Raw genomic sequence first — 14459 nt, forward strand, 5'->3', positions numbered from 1 at the left:
GCTAAAAAGTTTCCTTATTCATGCACATTATAAAAAGGAAGAAGAAGGAAGAAAGAAAGAAATATAAAAAAGGAAGAAAAAATATAGAAGGGGAAAAAACAGTACAGTAGATATAAGCCTGAGTAGATAAGAGCTTGAGTAGATGAAAGCTCTTTCACTCTCACCCTCTCTTTCTATATTCCTTTCTTCCCCATGTGCTCTCTTTCTCTTTCTTAACCTTTTAAGTGGTGTTTAAAATTTTCCTGATCTGCATTATAGCTGCCATAATGAAAATCACTAAACCTTCTAGAAATTGCCACCTATTATCAAGAAGAAGAATTTTTTCCAGATTGCTTGAGCTGCCCCCATTTTAAAATGATAATAAAAAAAATTGGACAAAAGCTGACTCTGCCCACTGGCAGTTGATTGGCAGAACAGGGGAGGGGGAGGAAAACATGTAATTGGCAAAGCTCTCTATACAGAGCTATCTGGGCTAGGGATTGCATATATGAGAGGATTTTAAAATGAGGTATTTCGGGATTGCCAAAATAAGAGTGTTTTAAGGAGACAAGGTATCTCAGCATTGGCGCTGCAAACATGTGTATGTTTGTATATGTACAGTGTGTGCTTTGCGAAACATGATAAAAAAAAGAGGTTAAAAAAAACAGGAATTGCTGAAATGCATTTCTTTCACTTGTATTTGAACGAGATATTTTGTCTGTGGTCACTAAGGGATTAAAAATCAATTTAACCCTCTTTTTTTTTATGAAATCAAAATGGCTTTCGAACTTTTGACTCAACATTTTATGAAACTTTTAATGTTTCAAATCACAGGTATAAAGGTGGTCAACAATTGAAACCAAGCGACCGAATAAAAATCACAGATGATGGAAATAAGAAGCACATTCTTAAGATAGAAAAAGCTAAGCTAGAAGATTCCGGAAGTTATTCATGTGTGCTGACAAATCCACTAGGAAACCAGGCTGAGTTTAGCAATCTCATCGTCAAAGGTTTGCAGTTGATGAATTCAATATTTGATTTTCATTTCTTTCCGTAGTCAAAATATAAGTTATTCTTCCATTAAAATATTTTTTTCTGTTTTATATGTAGCTTCTCCAACATTTATCAAAGGTATGGAGAATATAGACGGCCTGGAAGGTGAATCTTTACATTTTTCAGTTGAAATCAGTGGTAACCCGAAACCTACTTTGAAATGGTAAATTGATAAAAAAGTTATTTATCATATTGTTAGTTAAATTTTCATTTCATGTGTGAATGTCATTCATTTTGGTTCAGATTTAAATATTCTTACTACAATCGATGCTCATTTTTACAAAATCAAATGAACGACATGAACATCAAGTTCGTAAAAGTGAAATTTTGTGAATGGGAAATATGCTTAAAAAAATAACATATTGTTTGGTGTCAGAGGACTAGTTCGTAAAAACGTATCCTCCTCTAAATTGGAGGTTTTTCAAAATCGAGTTGGGACTGTATATTTCCAATATTAGAGATGACCTTGCTTGTTTTGTTTGAGTTCATTGCAATATATATTGACCCACTTTTGAGTATATAAATTCAATTAGCCTTCTGATTCACCCCATAAAAATGCTATGAATTTTTTTTGTAAATACAGATACAAATGGCTGCCGTTACATTTGTATTTGCATATTTCTAAGTGAAATTCATCAATTCAATTAATTAGAGGTGATTTTTAAATTAGCAAAAATTGACTATTAGAGGTGAAATATACAGTTTGTCTCTATTTTACTGTTGTTTATAAACAGATAAAACCTTGTTTAGCAAAGTTTAATAGTAGTTTCTTTGAATTTTATTTCTAATTCTCCCTCAAATTAATGCAATTTTATAAAACTCTGAACACATAAAATTTCAGCAACTTTAAAATAATGACGCAGACAAGGAATCACAACTCTTTCTAGATGAAAAAAATAATTTTACCGAGATAGCCAAACATATTTGACCTTTATTCTTCACTGAAACTACACCAAAAAATAATTTAGAAAATAAATTGATATGATGAGGTTTTTGACCCCGTATGTTGCATGTACATACAAAAACCTTCCCATAAAAATATTCATTCTAAAATGTGTTTGATACAAAAACTTATTTTTGTTGCATTGAACCTGTATCATATCAGTTTTCTGTACATATATTCGTGGTTTAGATTATTCATTGTAGAAGGCATTTATTGATTTAATCGGGTTTTTTTTCTTTTTTTAAATCAGCGACATTGTTATTAATTCCTTTATGTATGACAAGTAAAATAAATTGTTAGAAAATCAGTGATATATACTTATTTAGAAAATTATTAAAATTAGTTGAGTGAAAATCATGATTTTTTTTTCAACAATACTTTTAAGGCTCAAAGATGGTAAAGAATTGAAAATTGATGGAAAGCATCTGAAAGTTGTAGAAGAAGGATTGAATGCTTATTCCCTTGTAATAGAAAATGCTCTTCCTAGTGTTGTTGGCGCATATACTTGTGAACTGAAAAATGAGCATGGCTCGAAATCTAGCTCAGGAAACTTGGGCATTAAATGCAAGTGACTTAATATTTTGAAGCTTTAAAAAAAAAATTTCATTTAACAAAAGTTTAATCTTTTGTTTATTTCTTCCATATTAAATTAGTTTTAAATTAATAATAATCCCAACCATAATAATTGTATTAGAATTAAGATTCATCTAATTCAGCTTACCTGTAGATCTGAAGATACCTGTATATCTGCTATTCCAATGCATATTAAATATAAATAAAATAAACATCTAATTTGTAGCTGAACATTTATAATTAGTATAAACTTTATAGAGGAATAGTCATAGTCACACAAATAGAAAATTAATGGTTCTTTATGCGATTGATATTCGACCTCAACTTGGTGTATCATCATAGGGCAACTTACCACAGTTTTTCTCCAAAGGGTTGTGGTGGCAAAATTTAATAGTTTTTTAAATTGTATTTTATGTTGGTTGAGTTTATTGTGTAATCTATTTTTTAAATGTTATCTTTAGGATTCCCAAAATTTTATACATTTACTATATACCGTTAAGAATGAGATTGCAATTTCAAATATCTCATCATTTAATGCATCTCAAATTAAATTCTCTACTTAGGTAGAGAACCTAAATATCTCTAAGGGATCAAATTATGAAATATTGATTCAATTTCTGATTTTTATTTTAGGCAAACCTGAATTCATAAAGATGCTATCAGACATCGAATCAGATGCAGGAGCTACTAATTTGGTGATGGCAGTTAGTGTGAAAGGTTGTCCTTCACCTAAAGTGAAATGGTAATTTTCATTACCATACTACATTGTGTTATACAGTGAATCCCTGCTTATTGGCTCCCTCTTAGTAGAACATTTTCCTGCTTGTACGAGTTATATTCATGGTCACAATTTTCATCAATACCCTGTAAGATTTCCCATTTAAAGCATTTCTTTTTCATGACATTTGAAAAATGCTATAAGCAGGATCCACAATCTGTAATAGTATTTTTAATGCTTATATGAAAATTTTATGATTAATAAAAATTTTCATTCAAACTCATTAAGGATTAAAATTAGGGAACAATAAAAATCATATTATAGTTGACACTCTGTATAATGACCCTCCCCCTCATTCCACAGAAAACTGTCGTTATATCGAACATTCTCAAAAAATCATAAAATCTAGCTTCTCCCCTTTTTCCACATCAGTTGGAATTTCCTTTCCCTTGATCGACTATGTGAAAAAGGAAACCCCAAACTCCCCAACTTTTATAATTTAGTCACGGTTTTTAATTATGATGAACAAAGTACTCTTTGGAATATTTAATGATAGGCTATTTCGGCTTTTGACATCAATTTCTCATAAAATTCAGCTAAAGCATTCAATTTGAGATCTGCCATTTTCCCCCGGCATGCGGCCAAACTGGAGGGACATCAGATTTTTTAATGTTGGAGTCTGGTCCATTCCTGACATGCTGGGAAAAGCGAGGTTTTATATGGATCACATTATGCATTCAGTGGTTTCAATGGATTTTTACAATAAAGATATTTGAGAATTTCCAGAATCTGTGATTCGAATTACCTGACATGCCAGCTAATGTGGGCAAATTCGGTAAAGATATAACTCCCCATTCTTTTTGGACAGACATGTTGAATGAATAATTTTCAGAATGAAAAAATAAGTTCAGTTACCTGTAAATACATATATTTTTTTAATTGGCACAAATACAAAATATTCAATATACAAACATATATACATATACAAGCATATATTACACACACACTTTTGACCTCAAGGGACATGAATGTCCTTCCAGCAGGTCTACAAAGGTTACTCTATGATATTATATCAGCAACAGCCTATTTGTGGTTTGTGCAGGTTGATAATTGTTTCATATATATTGATATATACATTGATATATAGTTTTTTTTTGTATTACTGAAACAAAGAAATTTTACATACATATGAGTTGTTATATTGTATTGTTGTATTATTGTTGTAATATAGATTCTAGACTGGTGTTTACAGAAAACTTGAAAGTATTAAATTGAGAAAGTGAATCAAATATTTTGTAAAAAATCAACTACATGGGAAGTGAGAGTGAGCCATCATGTGAGAAAATAAAACAGGGTAAGCAGGGGAGGGGTCATCAACATCATCCAGTCAGCTCGTGCCTTGCTATTTGCTATGACTAGCCCTGTTTCCAGGGAGGGCACTACTTAACCACAGGGTATTCCATAGAAGTGACGACACTTTATCTTTACATCTCCAAGTATCAGAGGTCAAGGTCAAACACACTCAATGACAGATTTTGTCCATTTCATTGAAAAAAACCGGGAGGCTGAGCTGAGATTAGTCATTGTAATGGATTGAATCATATTTATCAGTCATTATATTTAATGAAAAATAACATTGCAGAAATTCAAAAAATTTAGGACCTGTCATAACGGTCATTAAAATGGAAGGGTCTTTATAACGAGTGTATGCTGTAGTATATTCTTTCATTATCACGCCTTTCTATTCAAAGTAAATAGCTGATCATTTTTTCAAAAGAAGGTATATGATCTATATCTATAGATCTATAGAAAAAAATTGACTATAAGCTTATTTAATACCATGGTTGATTTTTCATATCAACTTTTTGATACACTTTAATATCTTCTAATGTTTTGGTGAATAATTTGAATTCTTTTTTTAGTATATTTGTGAAAATTTGAAATTACTCACATCATAGGTATTAAATATTCTGAAGGACTTAGATTAGCAACCTAAACAGAGAAATTATCTTTGGATGCAGATTATCTTCTGTCCTTCATCTATTGATATTATTTTCTATCAGGATTATGGAATCTTGAAATCATTAGCCTCTCGATTAATATTGCTGAAAATTTTTGCAAAAAAATAATGCTAAGTTTTTTCTCTGCAAAAACTTTTCATTTCTTTTTCTGATTTCATTTTTCTTGCCTTGAATTGTGGAAAATTTCATAGTGTGTAAATTTTATGCATATTTTCATCATTTTGAAGAAACTTTGTTATTTATGCCTCCTTTTGAATTGTTACAAATAATCACTTTCTTTTTTGATGCTCACATTTTTGTTTAGGGTTTTTGAGCATCTATTATTTGCAATCTCATTATTTTATTTATAGTTAAGGACTTGTTCTTAAACTTGAAACTTGTTTCATTCAATTTTATTTCAGGCTCCATGATGGTAAAGATTTATCTGGAAATAAGAATTTTGTTTGCAGTGAGGATTCAGCTACTGGCAACATCCATGATTACAGTTTGAAAATCAAGAAAATTACTAAAGCAGAAAGTGGCAAGTACACGTGTGAGGCTACAAATGATTTAGGATCTGCTTCAAGTACTGCTGCTCTTACAGTCAAGGGTATGTGTATAAATTACTAATTCTTTGTGACATGTATAAATTTCTATACATCCCTATTCCTACTTCCTATGCATAAATTTATTATTTGATATGGCCAAAAAGTTGAATTCATTACATATATATGCAATTGTTATGTAAGTAATATTTGTTTTTAGTGTTGCAATTTGATAATAAACTCAATTCAACTTTATTACTCAGTATTTAATTTGATTTTTTTTCTTTTGTTTCTTGTAACCAAATAAATATAACCAGTGTTAATTCTTTCATCACATGACTAAAAAAAAAAGAACAATTTCATTCAAGAGGGCTTAAGGTGTTTTGTATGTTTTCATTTCATAGTAGGAATAATAAAGGAAGGATTCGTTTGTTAAGAATGCAATATCATATTTTCATATTTAATACAATCAAGAGATAAATTTTCATTGAAGATATCAACATATTTTCATATATATGTTTATATGATTTGCGTAGTTCACACAAGAAAACCTGCATTTGAACAAGCTTTGCAACCAACAAAATTGATGGAAGGAAAACCAGGAAAATTAGTTGCCAAAGTTGGGGGAGAACCAAAACCAACTCTGAAATGGTAAATTTTATTTATGTATTCATTTTGTTTAAGGACTATTTGAAGTTATGTTGTCTATTTGAGCCATTGTTTCTTAACCGTTATAAATAAATTGAGAAAGAGTTTTCATGAAAATCTTGAAATTGTATTTCCTTGTGTATTAATGAAGAATGTATATTATTAATTTTTATTAAAGAAGAAACTCAAAATTCATAAGTTTTCTATTCAGTACTTAAGTATGAGTTGCAATGTACATATCCTTGGTGTAAAAACAAGTGACAACATCTACTGTGCTACTCCTCAGCAAAGCAATGTGAAAGTGAGAGATTCCCTAGCAATGAAAAATAACTGTACAAAACAGAGTTTTATCATTATGTATTTAGTGAGGGCAAAAAAACAGATCACAGGACAAATAAAAGTAATTAGTTTTTAATGTATGGAGTAATTTATTTGAATATATATCAAGTTAGGCCAGAGAGTTTGAAAAATACAGTGCACATCACTTCGTGTGATCGCATCAAAACTCATGTTTTCTGATAACAATAATGGATTGATAACTATATCCAAAAAGATACTTTAATCCAATAAGATGAGCATACACCTAGTTTGGTCAAACAGGACATATGAAACTGTAGGAACTATGTCTTTTTTTTCCACATAAATGGTTGCAAAATGTTCAATCCATGACTTTTCCCCATACCATTCTAAATCGGGATGTCCCTACCCCCTTCAATCATTTTAATCTTGCTTTTTCTGTTATTTAGCCATTGTTTGGGGTTCAAACGTAATTTCTTAATGTTTCACGAATTACAATTTGTACATTTTTTAATCTACAGTACATTCCATAGATCCTTCAAAGAAGTCTTTCGGGAAAAACTGTGAATCTGGACAACTCTGAAAAAAAGAACTCTGAAGATTTATCTGTTTTTAATCTTATATTCATTTGCCTTCACAGTAGAAAATTCACTTTAAAAGCAGCTCCACACGTACAAGGATCATAGCGGCTATTAGGGCTCGATTAAGGCATTGAAAAGTGATTATGTAAATGTTTGTCAACAGAAAAGGGGGGGAAGAATACTATTTCTAACCTCCTACATAGTTTTGCAGGCTGATAACGATAACTTGCTGATAAAAACTTAGTCTGATTTCACTTTAGCTTAAAATACCGCGAAAGTGATAACAATTCCTGAATGATATTAATATTTGTGATTCCAATAAGCATTATCTACTGTATATAGGAAAACCAGATATTCATCTTACATATAACGATCACAAATTAGTGTTGCTATAATTACAGTTTTGTTACATTTTCTGTGGATATTGGGAAAAGCAAAGGATTTGTGAAGGAGTTATTACATTCCCTCAATGCAACTGTAGCTTTTATCAACTCTTTGGGTCAATAATTGATGCTATCCTCTGGAAATGAATCTAGTCTGTGTATGACTATCTTATCTTAATGAAAAAAATCCCATCTGATATTTCTTTGTAGCTTGTGAATTATTTTTTCTATCATGCACACCAAAGATAATCAGAGAACTTTAAAAACTTCAAATTCTTCATTTGGGGAATATTTTTGTTTATTTTGTTCAGTAAATGTTCTAGATGTGTTGATATAGCCAATATTTTTTATTTGAAGAATGAAAAAAAAATCAGCTCTAGATATCTGTGTGATCTGTCGACAAAATAGCATTTGTATATGATGGCGTGAGTCCTTTTTTCCTTTATATGCCATCAAATTAATATTATGATTACTTTGGTAGTTGTTTGATAAATTATAAATGCTATTGGAAATATTTATTCTCCACAGGCTGAAAGATGGGAAACCAATTGCATTGAATGGGCATTATTCTCTTGATGAAGGTCCAGATGGAACAATAACTCTGAAAATAGATGAAGTGACACCTGATGATGCTGGCATCTACAGTATCATTGCTGTCAGTGATGAAGGTGAAGCAAAATGTGAAGCACCTGTCACCAGTGAGTAGATTACCCCTTCCCTTTAGACTTCTCTTTTCAATGTTGTAGAATGTGCTAGAAAAAAAACACATTTTCTACAGCATGTTTGAAATTGTCTGTAGTGACTAATCGTCAATTAGTTGTATTTATAGACTCTATAACATTAATTGTTGTCCTGACTGATAAAAGTTATCGAAATAATTCAACTAGTTCTATTTTTAAATTGTATGACAGCTGTTCCAGCTGGTAAAAAGCCAGAATTTATTAAACAATTGGAAGAAGTGAACATTTTAGAAGAGCAGCCTCTTGTTTTAACAGCAAAGCTTTCTGGAAATCCAACAACAATTAAATGGTAAGAGATTTTACAGTATGAACATATAAAAACTTGATGTCACTAATAACTGAGTATATTATACAATATAAAATTCATATAAATCAGTTCTCATGGAGAGGGGAAATAATATTGGATTTTACACATCAAAGGAAAAAAATGCCAATAACGTTTATATTAGACGCATATATTATACACGATTACTGATATACTATATCACTAACAATATTAAGTCATTTTAGAAATTTTAAAGATTCTTGCAAATCTTTTCAGTTTTCATTATTTATTGTTTGCAATATCTCACTCGTCTCATTATTCAAGCTTACCTCCATAATGATGATACTTCGTGTTTTTATGTTCAAGGCAAAAAGATGGTAAAGACCTTCTTCCATCAGATCATGTTAGGCTGTTGGAAGAACCTGATGGGACAGTTTCTCTGAAAGTGAGTCGTGCTAACCCTGGAGATTCTGGGAAGTATTCTGTCATCGCAAGCAATTCTGAAGGGAAAGTTCAAAGTACAGCACCTGTTCATGTAAAAGGTAAGATGCAACTAAAATTGCTGTTAGTATTTTGTAATACTGTAATATTCATGCTCTAAGCAATATTCAAAGCAAATTTTATAGTTCATAATTTTTTTTTAAATAGCCAAGGAATCACTAAAGTATGAATACTTAAAAGCATGGCAATAATTTTTAACTTAATTTTTTCCTATGATTCTACTCATACAGATATGTTCTGTGTGTTGAATAATCAATAAATTGTGTGAGAGTAATTTTGAATTTTTATATATTTGTCCTCAAGAAAAGAAACTTCACTGTATTTTCAGATAACATAAGTAAATAATTTTTTAGAATAACAGTGTAGCAAAGTATAATAAATTTCCGCAGTTATTTTCAATGCATGTGTGTGTTTATATCTTTGTTTTTCCCAATACTAGAAAAATAAACAACATTCATTCGTATGATTAATAGAATTTATATTCCATCTCATCATGAACACAAATTTCTTTGAAATCAGACTTCAATAACTTACCCTACTTATTAACTGATCGTTACTATTTTATCAATAGCTTGCTCCAAACCTGTGATTGATTCTTCTTTGGAGCCTCTTAGTCTTTCCAATGGAGAAACGGGCCAGCTGAAGGTGAAAGTATCAGGAGAGCCGAAACCAGCAATCAAATGGTTCGTTGAAATAAAGAAAGACATTAATCTTAAAAATATGTTTGTCTTTTGTAGTCATATTTTATGCCCCACCCTTCAAAGAAAAATTTTTCTTGTCTTCTTTTGCCATATTTATGATGTTGCCAAATATTTTTTGGATGAAATTCTTGCAAATACAGTCAGACCTGTGCTTATAACAAAGTAGGAAAAACAGCAAAACTATTTACTATAGGTAGACTTTGTTGTGTCAGTACCTGTTTGAAAAATGATGAGTTCAAGCAAAACAAAACATTCTACATGCATGATATGAATTTTTAAGTACAGATTTCTTGAATAGATTGCATAATATATTTAGTGCAAATAAAAAATTAAAAAAATCTCACATAATTGAAAATATTAATAAAAATATGTGTCAATCATTGCTTTTTTCTATAGTTTTGTGGACTTTGAACATTTTACATTTGCATTATTTTTGCCAAATAATAATGCGAAATATAACACATTTTTCTTTTAGTAAGATCACAGACACCAGAAAATTTTTTGTCTCATTTTTTCAAACCATTTAAAGAACGAATAACAAAAATTGAGTAATCCCAGTTTTTTATTTTTTGTACTTTACTTTCTTTTTCGCTTCAACCAACTGTATATTATATAAACTGAAGAGCCAAGAAAACTGGTACAGGCATGGGTATGCAAATAAAGAGATATGGAACCAATCAGAGTACAGCGCTGCAGTCGGCAACGCCTATATAACACAACAAGTGTCTGGCATAGTTGTTAGATAGGTTACTGCTGCTATAGTGGCAGGTTATCGAGATTTAAGTGAGTTTGAACGTGGTGTTATAGTCTGCGCACGAGAGATGGGACATAGCATCTCCGAGGTAGCGATGAAATTTGCATTTTCACGTACGACCATTTCACGGAAAAAAGGATCATGCAAGAACGGGACCAACGACGACTGACGAGAATCATTAAACGTTACAGACGTGCAAACCCTTCCGCAAATTGCTGCAAATTTCAATGCTGGGCCATCAACAAGTGTCAGCGTGCGAACCATTCAACGAAACATCATCGATATGGACTTTCGGAGCCAAAGGCCCACTCGTGTACCCTTGATGACTGCACGACACAAAGCTTTACGCCTTGCCTGGGCCCGACAACACAGACATTGGACTGTTGAGGACTGGAAACACGTTGCCTGGTCTGACGAGTCTCGGTTCCAATTGCTTTGAGCTGATGGACATGTACGGGTATGGAGACAACCTCATGAATCCATGGACCCTACATGTCAACAGGGGATTGTTCAAGCTGGTGGAGGCTCTGTGATGGTATGGGGCGTGTGCAGTTGGCGTGATATGGGACCTCTGATACGACTCTGACAGGTGACAGGTGCGTAAGCATCCTGTCTGATCACCTGCACACATTCATGTCCATTGTGCATTCCGACGGACTTGGGCAATTTCAGCAGGACAATGCGACACCCCACACGTCCAGAATTGCTACAAAGTGGCTTCAGGAACACTCTTCTGACTTTAGACACTTCCGCTGGCCACCAAAATCCCCAGACATGAACATTATTGAACATATCTGGGATGCCTTGCAACGTGCTGTTCAGAAGAAATCTCTACCCCCTCTTACTCCTACAGATTTATGGACAGCCCTGCAGGATTCATGGTGTCAGTTACCTCCAGCACTACTTCAGACATTAGTCGGGTCCATGCCACATCGTGTTATGGCACTTCTGCGTGCTCGCGGGGGGGGAGGGGGGGCTACATGATATTAGGCAGGTGTACCAGTTTTTTTGGCTCTTCAGTGTAGCTATAATTTTTGAAGCAATGAGTGTCATTTTGCACATGAACTCTCAAAATTCTCAATATTAATTTGTACACAATGAAACTATCGCAACCCATGTCGGAATTGAGCTTGAGAATGGCAAATGGTGGTAATGAATGGCTAAAGGTAGTAATGAATGGCTGTAGCCACTACTAAAGGTGGTTTAGAAGTTAGATTTTTGGGAATAAATAAACTGTAATCCTTTCTTCCTAATGAGGTTTTCTGCAAACAATATGAGATTTAACAGAGAAAAGTTGAAAAAAAAGAAGCAAAATATAGTATTTTACAGTATCAAAAACAGCCCTACTAGAATGTTTTCCAAGGAAGGAAAGGAGACATTATTAGGTGCAGAAAGGTAAATTTACAGATAAAAAGATTTAGATAAGATTACAAAGAAATTCGTGACAATTTCATGTTTGAAAATCTGTCAAAAATTTGCTATTGGCTTACTTTGCTAAAATTGGTGTTCGTTGTAAGCAGTCAAAGTAGCATTGATAAGCAATGCAAAATTCACAGGACATGGAACAATTTCATTACACGTAAAACTTGTTAATACCAGTGTTTGTTGAGCGAGTTCAAAGTATTAGATTTTTCAAAAAAAATTTCCTAAGTAAATGAATTTGTGTGTGTTATGACATTTGTTTTTAATTACTTGTATGGATTGATATATCATGTTAGATGAGCAATTTTTATGAGTCATTAATTTTTCTGTCAATTGTTTGAAAAGGTTGAAAGATGGCAAAGAATTGAAGATGAGCAATCGTGTCTGTGTTAGTGAGAAGCCAGATGGTACTCTTGTCTTGGATATTAACAATGCAAGATTGGAGGATGCTGGAAAATATACCGTGATTGCTGAGAATGACAAAGGCATTGCTGAAACTGCTGCTCCAGTGAATGTCAATCGTATGTGATTTATTAAATTCAGTTTTCATTGTGAGAGATATTCATTTATTTATAATTGATTATATATTTCTTTTTAGAATAAAACAAAAATTTTTAAATTAGTATTTAATTTTTTAAATAGGAGTGAACCTTCATCATTCATATCATTTTGTTTTATAACAGGTAGAGATAAATCAAAAATAAGAAATATAAATACAAAATCATACAGTTATTTTATAGTAGTTCAAGAAATGGAATTTCATAAAAGTTTGCATACTCAATAGCAAACTAGTTATAAGGATTGACAGATTGAGTATTGTGAATTTTTTAAAGCTGTTATCTGAGCAAATGATATCTGTACATCTATTTTTACTCATGTAAACTAAGTTAAAACATTTTTCCTCCTTCAAGATCTGAATCTTCTTTGTTTCAAAACTCATTTCCTACACAAATCTCGCTATATGTGGCTGAAATTAATATTGCGAATTAAATGATTGCATGAGTATTGTTAATTATATAATGTAATTAGTACTTCTAATTTATTTCATATGTTCATAATATCACTGCATTAGATAATGTTTCTATTCAATTTTGGTGTTTTAGTTAAATTTTGTTTTTATATGATATTATTTATATTTAATTATGATTTATATTTATTTTTCTTTTATCAGAGGCTCCAACATTCCAGAAACAATTGCAGCCTGTTGATGTTATCGAAGGCTATCCAGCAAAGCTTGAAGCAAAACTCAGTGGATCTCCTCCTCCAGAGCTTAAATGGTAGGTACAATGAATTTATATATGTCCTGAATATAGTTAGCACACTCATTTTTACGAACCTATGCCGATATGAAAAATAATTTGTGAATTCTGAAAAATGCTTAAAGGTATGGTATATTGTATCGCACAGCCTATAGAAGATTAGTTTGTAAAAAATGTGCAGTTTGCCAAATCAAGTGTCAACTGTATATGTATATATATAAACGAATTATTAAAGAAAACAATTGAATTTTATGAGAGTGAAATAGAACCTATGCAGTGGGTCTTCATCAGGAGGAACCCCATGCATGGTTCGAAAAGTATAGGCTTTTCTGAAAGGTGGCTATGCCTAAATGCATTAAAAATGCCAACCCTTGTTCCCCGACGCCTGCCTTCTCAAAAACTCAGAAAACCTATTGATTCAGAAAGCCTTTTAGGTGAGCAAAAAATAAAAATAAAAATTCAAGATCCATAGACATCAATAGTTTGCAATATTTTATATCACAGGTTCATGTCTAAGATTGCTTTTTTAATTTATGCAGTTGACTTATATGGTGATACCAAAATTGAACATACACACACATTTTTATAAACAGGCTCAAAGATGGTCAAGAATTTGTTCCTGATGGTACACATACTAAAGAAGTGAAAAGCCCAGATGGTACAGTTGCTTTGTTATTTGATGGTAGCAAACCAGAGGATTCTGGAAAATATTCGCTTGTGGCTAAAAATGATCTAGGTGAAGATGTTTCCAATGGAGCTTTGTCTGTGACAGGTAATACTAGACAACTTTTAACAGGTAACACACAAGGAAACTTTTTTGCTGAAGCTGCTTACAAATGCTAAAGAGTTATTAGCTTTTAATAATTTAATTTGATTGTTCTGCATAAAATTCCTCATAGTTTCTTACAAAATTTATAAAAACACATTTTTTTCATTATTATTGTGTACATTTCAAGCACAAGCTAATGACCAAGTCAAGAAATGTTGACAATAAATAGTACTTTAGACCAGGGGTGATCAACAGCTGACTAATTTGTTGGCTCTGGAACAGAAAAAAGGTGGCCACCCCTGATATAAACTATTGTGGATATAATGCT

General features: G+C 31.9%; 1 protein-coding gene across 3 annotated transcripts in view; it reads left to right on the forward strand.

Moving 5' to 3' along the window:
- LOC149077613 (protein Obscurin-like) overlaps window positions 1–14459 on the forward strand; it is a 218920-nt gene that overhangs the window by 156116 nt on the left and 48345 nt on the right. For all 3 annotated transcript variants that reach the window (XM_089245168.1, XM_089245166.1, XM_089245167.1), the window contains 13 exons: window positions 814–989; window positions 1090–1195; window positions 2361–2539; window positions 3182–3290; window positions 5689–5876; window positions 6348–6462; window positions 8249–8418; window positions 8632–8749; window positions 9092–9267; window positions 9798–9909; window positions 12449–12624; window positions 13275–13380; window positions 13956–14134. In XM_089245168.1, the coding sequence (XP_089101294.1) occupies window positions 814–989; window positions 1090–1195; window positions 2361–2539; window positions 3182–3290; window positions 5689–5876; window positions 6348–6462; window positions 8249–8418; window positions 8632–8749; window positions 9092–9267; window positions 9798–9909; window positions 12449–12624; window positions 13275–13380; window positions 13956–14134 (1910 nt within the window). The remainder of the gene's footprint in view (window positions 1–813; window positions 990–1089; window positions 1196–2360; window positions 2540–3181; window positions 3291–5688; window positions 5877–6347; window positions 6463–8248; window positions 8419–8631; window positions 8750–9091; window positions 9268–9797; window positions 9910–12448; window positions 12625–13274; window positions 13381–13955; window positions 14135–14459) is intronic.

Source organism: Pholcus phalangioides, unplaced genomic scaffold (genome assembly GCF_987345545.1).
Source record: "Pholcus phalangioides strain wild (caught in Gottingen) unplaced genomic scaffold, Ppha-v1.0 ptg000015l_1, whole genome shotgun sequence".
Classification (NCBI taxonomy): domain Eukaryota; kingdom Metazoa; phylum Arthropoda; class Arachnida; order Araneae; family Pholcidae; genus Pholcus; species Pholcus phalangioides.